Source organism: Ctenopharyngodon idella, chromosome 23 (genome assembly GCF_019924925.1).
Source record: "Ctenopharyngodon idella isolate HZGC_01 chromosome 23, HZGC01, whole genome shotgun sequence".
Classification (NCBI taxonomy): domain Eukaryota; kingdom Metazoa; phylum Chordata; class Actinopteri; order Cypriniformes; family Xenocyprididae; genus Ctenopharyngodon; species Ctenopharyngodon idella.
In genome coordinates, this window is record NC_067242.1 from 17,712,348 (window position 1) to 17,726,890 (window position 14,543).

Genomic DNA, 14,543 nt, shown 5'->3' on the forward strand with positions numbered 1-14,543 from the left:
TGCCTATGTATTTTTTTCTTGAAGTGTTAATTCATTATTTATTTATATATACTAAATATAATTTATATATAAATAATCCATATAAAAATCTATTATTTAATTACTCTTAATATAACCCTTACCAGCAGAACAGATAAAGAAAAGTTCTCTGAAGGTGTAGTTCCTATGCCAATCAAGCTTAGATAGATAGATAGATAGATAGATAGATAGATAGATAGATAGATAGATAGACAGACAGACAGACAGATAGATAGATAGACACATAGATGGATAGACAGACAGACAGACAGATATATAGACAGATAGATAGATAGACAGATAGACAGACACAGACAGACAGATAGACAGATAGATAGATAGATAGATAGATAGATAGATAGATAGATAGATAGATAGAATGACAGACAGATGGATAGAAAGACAGACAGACAGATAGATAGATAGATAGATAGATAGATAGATAGATAGATAGATAGAATGACAGACGGACATAGACGGATAGAGAGGCAGAAAGACAGACAGAGAGATAGATAGATAGATAGATAGATAGATAGATAGATAGATAGATAGATAGATAGATAGATAGACAGATAGATAGACACATAGACAGAGCGACAGACAGACAGAAAGACAGACAGATAAAACATTTTTTAAATATAAATTTGTTTTAAAATATATATTGTTAAATCTAAATAAATACATTAAAATATTTTTCTTTGGAGCTTAAAGAACAAGTTGCATAACAGGGCTGCCTGCTGTATTGCTTTGCATTGGATAAATAAACGTTGACTTAGTATGTTTTCTCATTCATTGGATCTTCAAGTCTACTTGGCGGATCCCGGTTACGCGAGGTGCATGACGTAATTTCCGCTCGTGTCTTGCAGGGAGGAGGCGGGGTGCTGAAATGACATTCGGCCCCACCAACCAAAGCATATTTCTTGAAGCCCCGTTGATTAGGAGCAATAAAGCGCTCTTGACATCCGTCCAGGAAGACGGAGACGAATATCAGCCAGATAGCTGGCTGAACACCTAACGGCAAAATGGCGGCGGGTAATGTCAACCCGTTTAACGTGAGTGATTCGGAGGAGGAAGCGGAGCACAGGCAGGATGGCGCGGACACCGAGCGCAGCCCGAGTGATGAAGCCCAAGGCCACAGCCTCGGTCCCTTCTCTCCTCCGGCGTACTCCGAGCCAGCCATTCTGCTGTCCAGCAACCGAACCAGCCCGAGTGTGGATGGTATACCAGCGTCGGCCGCTGCGGTGGCTGGAATCGGAGTAGGAAGCGCAGAGTCGCGGGTGTCGCTGGATGCGATCGCCGCGCAGCTGCTCCGGGATCAGTACATCCTCACGGCCCTGGAGCTGCATACCGAGCTCCTGGAAGCCGGACGCGAGCTGCCTCGCCTACGGGATTATTTCTCCAATCCAGGCAACTTCGAAAGGCAAAGCGGAACTCCACCCGCATGCAAAGAGCAAGGTGTCGGTCCTGGAGGTCCACTTAGTAAGTAATCAAATAATGTGTTCATTGTGTAGGTCCAATAACCCAGTAAAGAGTCGTCTTCCTATATGAGGTAATGGGCGTGTTTCAAAACCTATTTAACTGCATTTTCTGCTTAAAAACATCTTAAACCAGTCTAAGATGGTTTCCTTAATCTGGTTTGGCTGGCTGGTTTGAGGGTTTTGGACACTTGTCAGCTGGTCGACGAGGTAAACCAACTGAACTCAACTTGGCCAGACTGGAAGACCATCTAGACTACAAAACCAGGCTGAGAGACCATTTTAGGCTGGTTTAAGATGAGTTTTTTTTTTAGTTATCACCCAAAAATGCTGTCTACATAAGCAGTTCCTTAAATTTTGGCACATTAGCCACTCTTTTCAATAAAATACACCAGCACAAAAGCTGTTCAAACTAGCTATCTCTATACTACCTGTTCATTTCATATTGCGGTTCAGAATTATGCATTGAAGAATATGTTGCACATAGGGTTGATGGGAGGCATTTTATTTTAGACCTGGATTGTGTCTTTGTTGTGTGATGTGATGTGATGTGAAGTCTTCCCACTGACCCCAGCTGCGCAGGTGCAGGATAGAAAGAGGAGAAAAAGAGAGGCTCATGCAAGGGGTATGTAAAACAAGACTGTGTGCAGTGACAGATGGGATTGTTGCTCTTTGTTTGGCGTAATCAGGAATACTGTGTGATCTTTCTTATACCTTTGCTCCTAAATGAAGTTTCTTATCTGATAGTGTCCTCATCTCCTTCTTACTATTTGCCTTTCAAAGCATGACATTTGGATTTGTTTTTCTTTATTACCAGGTTGCATGTTATTGAAGTGTGGATTGACAGTGATAACATCCTATCCATCTGGTGTAGATCATTTCTAACATTTTTTTCCATTGATCATACATTTACATTTGCAAGAAAATTGACCCTTTGTTAAAAGGAGCCATTTCTTCTTAGAAACAGATTACAAAAATGAATTTATTAAAGGAATAGTTCACTGCAAAATTAAAAAAAAATCCGTTATCATTTACTCACCTTTATGTCTTTCCAAACCTGCATGGCTTTCTTACTTCTGTGGAACAATAATAATAATAATAATATTGACAACCAAACTGTTTTGGTTACCTTCGACTTCCATTATATGGACAAAAAACAGAGTTCTCAAAATGGCTTGTTTTATGTTCCAAAAAAAGAAAGAGAGAGTTTTGCAACAACATGAGGGTGAGTAAACGATGACAGAATTTTCTTTTTTGGGTGAACTATCCCTTTAATCCTTACAAATGTTATTGATCAATCCCAACTTCGCAACTGTTGCTATATGATTAAACAAGCTTTTGTTCTTTACTAATGCAAGTCTGGTGTGATTGGGCAGTTTTAAATAGAATATTGCATAAATATGGGGAAAAAATATTACCTAGTGACACAGTTTACCCAGGGAGGGTTTTTTTTTCACTGTTTTGACCCTTTAAAAGTTCATGTTGTGGGTTGAACGGTTATCCAATCATTTCCAAATTAACATGTATCAGTAACTAATAATGTTAAATAATAATCAATTTTAATGAATAAATAATAATGAAAAAAAAATAAAAAAGTTAATATAATATCATGTTAAAATAATATTATTAGAAAAAAGTAATTTCCAATTCATTTCTATAGGATGTTTTCTAAAACTTGTCTGTGCTAGAGGAGGGTGGAGCTTAGCAAAGACTCAATTGTCTGATCTTTAATTTTTTTTATTTCTTCTTGGTTACCAACAATTCTAAATTAGTGTCCCATATGATTCTTGAATAATGAAGCTAACGTAATGGAAATTTTATCATGTGGTTACTTACTGGAGCTTGTCTAAAGTTTGAACGAGGAAATGCTGATCAAACATTTGTCCAAATGCTTTCAGGTCTGTTCTGGTTATTATTCTTTCTTTCTTTATGTGGGGTGTTTTTGTGTGATTGCCTTGTATAAGTGTACATCAACTGCACATTTTGTCAGCCTGCTGCTGACTAAACATGTGGGTGGGCATGTTGAAACTGCTTTCATGCAGGCTTATTCACGGTTCAAAACAATCATTAATCCATCTAATCAGCATCCTGTTGCATCTGAATATTTATGACAACCATCTTTCCTTTATCGAAGAGGCTTAGGTCTGATTTTAATCGAATTTGTAATATTGCACAACATACTCATTCTACCCTCCCACAGTACACGAAAACTTAATTCGTTATACAAAATAAATGGATGTCATCTTGATTTGATGCAGAATTCTCTCAAAAATGAAACAATCCTTATTCTAAGAGCTCTATAATGGACTCTAGGACCAAAAGACAGGATGTGACCTCATCATCTTAAGTGACACCGCTCTCCAGGGAGAAGGGGGATGCTAGAAATTAGAGGCCTAGACCTGGGCTGCCTGTTTGTATCAGCCAATCCCTCTTTTTTAAACGGTGTTTGTTTTTTTTTTTTTCAAATGGATTACCTAGTCTGCATTGGAAACTGAATCATATAGGCTTACTGCACTTTAATGGCTCTTAAATACATGCCTAATTGCCGCTGATGGCTGTGTATTGACCTGGTTCTAAGAACACAGAGGTTTCAGGAACCACAGGGTTTTATTAGCATTATGGAGCAAACCCACTCCCCAAAGGAGGATCTGGCAACCAGCTGAGAGGGAGCAGATGGCTCTCAACCTCGCTTCTGTCACGTCAGTGCAAGAAGAGACATTATCAACACCTCACATAGTCTCGCCGATATTTTACCCTTCGCTAGAGAGATGCAACAGCCGCTTGAGAAGTGTTAAGGGATGAAAAGGCTTCAGTGTGTTTAGGATGTGAGAGGATTTGAAGCTCCGCTGAATGAATATTGTAAAGTGTATGATGCAGACTTAATTGGATTAGTTTTTTGTGGTGCAGCTGTCGGGTTGTCATCAAAGTCTAGTTCCGCAACACAATTGACTGTGCCCCCCACCTCCCCCCAGCCCTTTCATTTAGCTACGCATGACACACACCAAACAGATCTGAATACACCATTAGGCCTCATGCAGCCTTATTATAAATGAATTAAAAATTTCTACTGATTTTACTTCTACACACTGTAAACCCGAATAAATTGGCAGAACTCAAAAAAATTGAGGCAATCAGTTGATCAAGCTCATTCAGAAAATGCTAACTTGCTAATTTGCTAACATGTTAACAGTAGCATGGTATAGCACTTGCTGAATGAGTACAGCAATATAAAGCATTTAAACCAAGCCACATGCACCACTTGATGCACCACATGCACTTACCGTGATGTTAACGCCAAAAACCCACATTAACAGAAATTCTTCTACATAAGCATAACAAAACATTCATCACTACTAAATCTCCCACTTAACATTCATCTTGCACAAAAAAAAACATTATATAAGACTTAATTTTAACATTTACTCTCACTTTCGAGTGCCATGGGCAAAGCATGCTGGGAAATAGAAATCCCAGCCCAGTTTCAGTTAAATGTAAGTTCGTCTAAATTAAAAAGTTAATAAAACTCAAAACAATGAAACAGTTCAGTTTACTTAAAATATATCAGTTCTGTGAACTTGAAAGAAAAAGAAAGTGCTAAATACTCAGAAGTTAATTTGACTGAACTAATTTGTTTAATTTAAGTTTGTCCTACTCAAACCAATTAATTATTTTGAGCATTAGTGTTTACAGTGCAACATTTCTGCAGATCTGCATTGACTTACTGCCTATATATGCACTTAAATTAAACCATAAATAAACACCTAAAATTCTCGATGACATCAAGATTCAGGGCCATTCTTGTGAGCTATATAAATCTCACTAGAGACATATGCTTTTTTGTTTTTTAAATTAAAGTAAAACTGAAACTGCATGGCAGTAATATACACTTGTTCAAAAGTTTGGGGTCAAGATTTTTTTTTTTAATACTTTTATTCGGCAAAGATGTCTGTCTGTTCATCAAACGATCCTGAAATTTTTTCACAGTCTCTACAGAAATATTAAGCAGAACAACAGTTTTCCACATTGATAATAATAAGAAATGTTTCTTGAGCATTAAATCAGCATATTAGAATGATTTCTGAAGGATCATGTGACACTAAAGACTGGAGTAATGATGCTGAAAATACAGATTTGACATTATAGGAATAATTAACATTTTAAAATGTATATTAAAATAGAAAACAGTTGTTTTAAACTGTAATAATATTTCACAATATTACTGTTAATATTTAGCCTACTGTATACTTTTGAACAGTAGTGTGTATTAGTAGTCTGGTCATGTTATTGTGTGTATATTTTTTTTCCTACCGTCCCCCATTTTTGGCTTCTAAATGGTGAAAATGAAGTTATTATAGGAAGAGGGAGCAAAGAAGTAATGTAGGGAGCTGTTTGGAAAAAGTTGTGGAGAGCGGGCACAATCCAAAATGAAATTAGTGAGAAGTGCAGTGTGCTTCTGTATAGCCAACACATTGTAAATTGCATTGATCAATTTTAACATGTCATACTTGTCTCCAGTGCCACTGGGGCCTTTCCTAAGCCTGTGGGCCCTAAGGGTGTGGCTTCGATTTTTAATTATTGTGGCAGTTTGCTTTGTAGTTAATGCTTAATTTATTGATTTTTGTTAACCTGTTTCTAAGAAGAAATGGCTCCTTTTGTATAAACCATGTCTTTCCGGCATAGAGTAAGAGTTCATCACTCCCTCACATTCCTGAGCTGCTAGAATAACCAATATTCTGTTCTAATCTATAATTGTTGCTAAAGCAAAGCCAAACACTTGTAGTCAAATTCTAATAGGAGATGTGATGTTTTGTGTGCACTGATAGCAAGCCAAAAAATCTCCTTGTTATCATATTCTTCTCTAAATATTAAAGCAGGATATTTCTTTAGATGTGGTAGTTAGTTCTACATAAATTGGTTGCTGATGTTGAAGCCGAAGCCTAGCTGTTAGCCAACATGTGGTTTCAGCCTCAGAGTTGGCTGAACGTTGGCTGAACGTCTGATGCATATGCCACACAAAATGGGAAACACTTTGGGATTTTCAGAGTCGTCATCTGATTGGTTGAATTCTCAATGAATCTCGGAAAAAGTGTGACACACTGAGTGTGTTTGTTTCAAGGCGGTCACTTTAACGGACCGCCTTGAAACAAAGCCGTTGTGATGCCAAACCTCCTTATGGAAGAAGAAAGTGACGACCACGTGTTTTGGTAATGAGCGCTTATCAACTAAACACTGGATTTTCAAAGTCAAGTTCACAGCACCATTGTTGTAGTAAACTTGCACAACATTCTTGAATGTATAGTTTATTAGATGCACACCACTCTGTTGTTGTAGGGACATTGACTTTACATTTTCACGTCCCTAAACATGACGCTGAACAAAACAAACTGTAATTGGTTGCTTTACATGTCTGTCAGACGTTCTCTTGGGCGGTCCTTGGCCAATGAAAGCTGCAATGAAGTCCAGACCTTCTGCCATCAGTCTGAAGGTCTGGCTGCGCAAGATTAGCCAACATGCTCCCAGCATTTTGAGCAATTTAGCTCATGCGGGAGATTTAATGCATATTGAATAGGGTCTGTTTTGTGTCGCGATCCCATTCCTATCTTTCAGATGAACAATCTGCATGCTCATTTCCCCCATTTTTACATTAGCTTACCTTTGCAGTCATATAACGCTAACTTAAAGTTAATCTTTAAAAACACTAAAGATTCAACACTGTTAAATGTAATCTTTAGCAAATCTCAAAATTTAATATCCATTTTTCATTCTGTACTTTTTAATGTTGTGATGCCTAAATTCACTTGTAGCATGATTGATTATAGTTCTTAGTATTTTTTTTAATTCATTTTGTGAAAATAGTGTAGAATTTAAAGGGTGGTCATTTATCGGTTATCAGCATTAACGTAATTACAAAACTATCTGTATCGTCCAGAATTTTATTAACAGTGCATCCCTTTTTTGATGGCACCACAATGTCACACTTTTTGTGGACATCAACCTACAAATGGTTTACTTATAGTTTCTAGTTTCTGCATGACAAATCCCATGATTCCACGCTCCATCACTGCATCATCAAGTCTTTGTTATTGTTTTGAATAAGAGACCTCTAGTGGTGAAACTTACATACTGTGCCTTTAAACTGAAATAGGAGAAAGTATTTTGGCATCAAACAAATGACTATTTCTAATATTGTGTTGATTATGTGAACATGCACACAGAAGCAAGTTTGCACATTTATCGCTTACTCATGAGTCACATGTACCATGACTCGTCTGACAAATTGAACAAGAGCCTTTCAATATCATTCCTTGCAGGAAGCATCTTGCACATAGTTCGAGCTCATATATTGCCTTCACAGAACTGCCAACCCCTCCCTGTCAACCAGTTTGACAAGACGTTTATTCAGCACAGCTCTGTGACACTCTCACCACTCGGATATCAGCATTGTCATTCAAGTCACGCCCAGAGAAAGTCGCAAAACTGAGATGAGTCAGTCCTCTCATCAATACTTCTCTGTCCAGGGCTGTGATGGGAAGATTTGCTAATTTAACTACCAGAGTGTCATTTGACATTTAGCCAACCTCATTTCTACAGAGTTCAAGCTCACATTTGGCATTCAAATACAAAAAAAAGAACCTGCCACTATTTTAAGGCTGGTAATGGTTCTCATTTTTATTGGTTGTTGTGATATTGTCCCTCCTTTGCATATACAGCTTTGCAGTCACAGGACTGAGCTTTACTGCCATCATGTGATGTGACACATGCTTAAGTCAAGTTAGCTAACTGGAGTAAAAGAAAATAGGGTGCCACTGCCATGTAGGTGAAGTGAAAGCACAGTAATTTAAAGAGACTATATTATTTTTTTTTATTGTTTTACTTTACTTGTTTAGTTTTATTTTTTTTCCTGGAGATCCACTTGTCATGTTTGTCTAGGGTTTTGTGCCAACAATCATTAGTTAATTCACTTCATTATCATTTTCCAAAAGAAAAGATAGTGCCATAGCTGTGTGTAGTTGACTCTTAATTGAAATAAGAACACAGGAATGTAAAGGGGCCATTTATTTTATTTTATTTTTATTTTAAGTTTAACATTTCAGTTTTCCATTATTTGTGTTTCCTTTAAGTTTATTTCATATATTATTTTTAATCTTATGTAATTTATTTCTTAATGTTATTTCTGTGTCTTTAAGACTTCTATATAAACTTTAAACACCCTCTCTGCATGTGAAATGAGTGATGGCGCGTTGTTGCGCTTACGCAATCGCTACAGGTTTTCTGTCGGCTTCCCGTTCATCCTCTTTGCAAAGCATACCACACTTAAAGGGTTAGTTCACCCAAAAATTAAAATTCTGTCATTTATTACTCGCCCTCATGCCGTTCCACACCCGTAAGACCTTCATTCATCTTCTGAACACAAATTAAGATATTTTTGTTGAAATCCGATGGCTCAGTGAGGCCTCCATAGCCAGCAATGACATTTCCTCTCTCAAGGTCCATTAATGTACTAAAAACATATTTAAATCAGTTCATGTGAGTACAGTGGTTCAACGCTTCAAAGCTTCAGGAAGCAGTGTTTTGAAATCAGCCATCACTATATAAGTCATTATTTTGTTTTTTTGGCACACCAAAAATATTCTTGTCGCTTTATAATATTAATATTGAACCACTGTACTCACATGAACTGATTTAAAAATGTTTTTAGTACATTAATGGATCTTGAGAGAAGAAATGTCATTGCTGGCTATGCAGGCCTCACTGAGCCATCGGATTTCAACAAAAATATCTTAATTTGCGTTCCGAAGATTAACGAAGGACTTACGGGTGTGGAACGGCATGAGGGTGAGTAATAAATGACATTATTTTCATTTTTGAGCGAACTAACCCTTTAAACGTGCCAAACAAACTTTTAAAGTCAGACTGTAGTTGCTAAACACAAACAGCACAAGACTTTTCTATGTTTTATTGTAGTTATTAGTTTTTCTGGTTTAATAGTATAACCCCAATTCCAGAAAGTTGGGGCATTTTGTAAAATGCAATAAAATCAAGAATCTGTGATTTGTTAATTCTCTTGAACCTTTATTTAACTGACAAAAGTACAAAGAAAAAAATGTCAGTGTTTTCACTGCATGGCCAAATTGTATTTTTTAAATATACTGTAAATATACTATATATAAATATTGTGAATGTATATAATTTTAGATTTTGATGGCTGCAACACACTCAAAAAAAGTTGGGACAGAGGCAAAATAAAAGTGAAAAGATTACAGAATAATACATTTTAAACTGTCCACAATTAGCAGGTGAATTGGTAATAGGTGAGGGTGTCGTTTAAAAAGAACATCCACTAAATGCTCAGTTGCTAAATGCTCCACTTTTTTTTCTTTTTTTTTTTTTTTGGACACATGTCATGAGAGAGAATTGTTAATTAATTCAAAAATCACATTTCTCAATGCAGGATTGCAAAGTATAGATCTTTCACCATCTACCATTCATAATATTGTGAAAAGACTCAGGGAATCCAAAGTAATCTGTGTAGGGCAGGGCAGGAAACCTCTGTTGAATGTGTGTGACCTTCGAGTCCTCAGATGGCACTGCATGAGAAACAATCATGCTACTGCGTTTAAAAATAGCCACATGTGCTAGGGAGTACTTTGGAAAACCATTGTTACTTAGTCTGCTGCTGCATCGAGAAATGCAACTTGAATATCTGTTGTGCAAGGAGAAAGCTATACATCGATTTTTATACAGAGATGCTGCCGAGTTCTCTGGCCTGAGCTCATCTCAGATGGTCCAAAAGACAGTGAAAATGTGTGCTGTGGTCAGATGAGTCCACGTTTCAGCTTGTTTTTAAAAAAAAAACGGACATCGAGTTCTCAGTCCCAAAGACAAAATGGACCAGACTTTCATCAGCGACAGGTGAAAAAGCAAGCATCTGTCATAGAATGGGGGTGTATCAGTGCAAACGCCATGAGTGACAATGTGTGAAGGTACCATTGACGTGGAGTCATGTATTGGGATTGTACAGAGACATATACTGCCATCAAGATGACATCTTTCCTGGGAAACAAGACAATGCCAGGCCTCATTCTACACATGCTACAACAGATTGGTTTCTTAGACACTCTACACCGTAGAAGTGCTTGACTGACCTGTCTACAGTCCAGATCTGACTCTTACTGAAAATGTTTGGCACATCATGAAAAGAAGAATCAGACAACAATGACTGACCACAGACTGTTGAGCAGCTGTTTTGTATCAAGTGAAATTGGGCAAAAATTCCACTTGCTAAACTGCAACAATTAGTATCCTCAATTCCCAAATGATTAAAGGTGTAATTAAAAGGAAATGTGACGTGACACAGTGGTAAACATGCCTCTGTCCCAACTTTTTGGAATGTGTAGCAGCCATCAAAATCATAAAATACAATTAAGTTTGTCAGTAAAAACATTAAAAAATTTTTTTTTTGTACTTTTGTCAGTTAAATAAAGGTTAAAGAGAATTACCAAATCACAGATTCTTGATTTTCTTGCATTTTACAAAATGTCCCAACTTTTCTGAAAATGGGGTTGTAGAAATGTATCTCAATGTTAGTAAAAAGCCGTTTATGAACACAGAATAGATGTGCTGATGTGTAACTGTGGATGACTGTCTTAAAGGGATAGTTCACCCAAAAATGAAAATTCTATCATTTACTCACCCTCAAGTTGTTCAAAATCTGTATAATTTTCTTTGTTCTGTTGAACACAAAAGAAGATATTTTGACGAAAGTTTGTAACCAGGCCACTTTGGGGCACCATTGACTTCCATAGTAGAAAAAAAACTACTATGGAAGTCAATGGTGCCCCAAAACTGTTCAGTTTAACACATTCTTCAAAATATCTTCCTTTGTGTTCAACAGAACAAAGAAAATTATACAGATTTTGAACAACTTGAGGGTGAGTAAATGATGATAGAATTTTAATTTTTGGGTGAACTATCCCTTTAATGAGTTGTCGAATTTTGGAACACATTTACACAAATTGTCTTTTTGTACTGGAGGACGTTTTGAGATCTGAAAGTTAAAGTATGTTTTCTTGAGTACACAACTTCAAATTCAAATTTTGGCTCCTTTCAAAAGATCAAGAAAAATGTTTCCTTATGAAATGGCCCCTTAAAAATATGCAAATGATGTGGATCTGGAATCTGTAATACAAATAGTTCAGTAACTAAACACCATTATTATATGCTCTTTATTCATCTAAAATTACAAAATAAATAAATGTGGTTTGCTGCTGAATTACATGTTACCATGCCAGTGTACACAACACACTACAATCAGTGACATGCACAAATAGAGGAGTCCATGTGGGGGCTTGACATTGGCAGTACTTTTGTATCTTCCCTCCAGCAGTGCCGACAGACAGAGAGATCTGTGCGTCTGGAAGGTTTTGGCCTTCGTACAGCCTATTCTCTATAACTGCTGACTGCTTTAGTTTGCTGTAACAAATCAAAATGGCACCACTTTACTTTCTGTAAATGATAGTTTAGTGTTCTGTCTAATAAGGGTGTGTTTTGTGGGTAGAAGATAAAAACCTTTAGTTAGGTGGATACCACTGAATTTAACATACATTTTGTGTTTGTTTGTTTCCAGATCGAGCTGGCAGCATCAGTACGTTGGACTCCTTGGATTTCGCACGTTATTCAGATGATGGCAACAGGGAGTCGGACGAAAGAGTGGCAGGTAAGGATAATCTTGATGTCAGAATGATGAAAATAACAGCGGTTATTAGAGAGCAGCATTATTCTGATTTGTGAACTTTAAAGGAAAAAAGGAAAATTCTGTCATCATTTACCCACCCTCATGTTGTACCAAACCTGTAAGACTTTAGTTCATCTTCGGAACACAAATGATGATATTTTTAATAAAATCTGAACGATTTCTGTCCCTCCATTTAGAGATCGAGATCATAAAACTATTCCATATGAGTTGAGCGGTTTAGTCCAAATTTTCTAAAGAGACCCGACCGCTTTATATGATGAACAGATTTAATTTAGACTTTTACTGACATATGACCATTCATCAACGCATACATCAGTTGTGTTAAACGAAAGCTCAAGCATGCTTGATTGGCGTGCGAGTACCAATGACGTTCATTCTCGTGTTACTCTGCACGTTTGAGCTTCCGCAACAACCAATAAGGTTTGTTCTTGCACGTCAAGCAAGTACGGTTGAGTTTATGTCTGCTGATCAATGTTTATATGTAAATAAAAGCCTAAATTCAATCTGTTCATCATATAAATCCATCAGGTCTCTTCAGAAAATTTGGACTAAACTCAGTTCATATGGATTAGTTTTCCGATCTCTTTATGAACTTTTTGAAGCATCAAAGTGGTAATTGGGTAGCTGTCAATGGAGGGACAGAAATCGCTCAGATTTTATTAAAAATAGCTTCATTTGTGTTCTGAAGATGAACGGAAGTCTAGAAACATCATGAGGGTGAGTAATTAATGACAGAATTTGAATTTTTGGGTGAACTATCCCTTTCAGCTTCGTTCAGACAGACAGAAAATGTTTGTTTTTTCGGCTCAAATTCCTGTTGTACTGGTCGAGTATACAAGGTTGTGGGTTCGATTCCCAGTTTTGTTCAGACAGGCATCAAATTGTTTGTTTGTTTGTTTTTTTTTGTTTTTTTTTTTGCATTTGACTCATATTCCTGTTGTACAGTGACTCTAAACACGCAAATGTTTCTTGAATTCCAACTTTGTGTCATACAATACTTTTAACACTGGAACTCTTTAGTCCATTTAATTTTAAGCATTTTGCATGCACTGATTATCTTATTAGACCACAATTGACAGTAGCCAAATTTTCTATTTGCCAATGCCCTGAATTTCCAAGAACACAATTCAGCAGTTACAGTATGTGGCCATTTTTTAGGCAAAATGAGAAGGAACTGGCTTCACTGGCCATTTTTCTGGAAACTATTAGTGGTTCAGTGGCTTGCGTAAAGCTCTTTTACGAGAGGCGATTTGGTCAGTGTTACCGTATACACAAGATTCTTGGCATTCGTGATTTGATGTGAATTCACATGGGTCAAACAGTAAGGTTCACTGACCGCTTTCATCAGCGGTCTCATAGATGAGCGGTTTCTATAGACGAGTAGGAGGGTTAACGAATAGCCTTGAACGCTAAACTTTTCTTTCTAATTGGGCTGTACTGACAATGACAATCTTGCTTTCCCATTTCTTTCCAAGCAAAAGGTTTTCTGACTCTCAAGTTTCCTCTCCTGTCATTTCCCTGTTTTAATACTTGCTTGGCTAGGTTGCCATACTGTTCCTTTAGCTTTTTCCTGCATTAGCTTGAATCCCTCCCAAGCTTCAGATTCCTACATTATCTTGGCAGATATCTATATTTTTTTTTCCAGCTGGAAATGTTTTGTTACAATTAGTTCCTGTGAAAATTCACATCCGCAATACAAAAAATCTCTTCAGAGCTGAGTTGTATGCAGATATTTGTTTGTATTTTTCTTGCGGTCTTTTTAAAATGTTAACTCTTTCTGATAGTGTTAAGGTCTATTCACACCAAGGCTGCATTTTTAACAAAACAACGTTTCTGTATAAGCTACTCCATACTCCTTTGTTTTATTTTTTTATTTTATTTTTTATTTTTTTATTAGCCTAAATCTTTTTTTCTTTTTCTTTTTTTCTGTATTTTTTTTCATTTATTTGTTGTATTTATTTTTTATTATTTTATCTTTTTATTTATTTATTCGTTATATCTTTTTTTTTTACTCTATTTGTATTTGTTAAATAATTTGTATTTATTTATTATGTTTCAGAAAATTACAGTTTTGAATGGAGTAGTAAAATATTGAATATTAAATTGATTGTGAATGTGTGGTTTTCACTTTGGCCTATATTATTAAATAAGCAATAAAACAAATATAAAAATATATAATTGATTTTAGTAGTATATCCATACACTAAATCCAGCAATTTTAAGGTAAAATGACATTCAAAGGTTTTATGCGCTTATTATGAATGTGATTTTATTGAAAGCTAGTTATGGGTAAG

At 36.4% G+C, this 14,543-nt stretch overlaps 1 protein-coding gene across 9 annotated transcripts in view; it reads left to right on the forward strand.

Moving 5' to 3' along the window:
- The first annotated feature begins 808 nt into the window (after positions 1–808).
- relch (RAB11 binding and LisH domain, coiled-coil and HEAT repeat containing) overlaps positions 809–14,543 on the forward strand; it is a 57,101-nt gene continuing 43,366 nt past the window's right edge. For 2 of the 9 annotated variants that reach the window (XM_051881901.1, XM_051881906.1), the window contains exons 1-2: positions 815–1,497; positions 12,121–12,210. In XM_051881901.1, coding sequence (XP_051737861.1) covers positions 1,041–1,497; positions 12,121–12,210 — 547 coding nt within the window. In that variant the 5' untranslated portion in view covers positions 815–1,040. Of the gene's footprint in view, positions 1,498–12,120; positions 12,211–14,543 lie in introns of all 9 variants that reach the window. The other 7 variants (XM_051881902.1, XM_051881904.1, XM_051881903.1 and 4 more) reach the window with 5 other exon arrangements.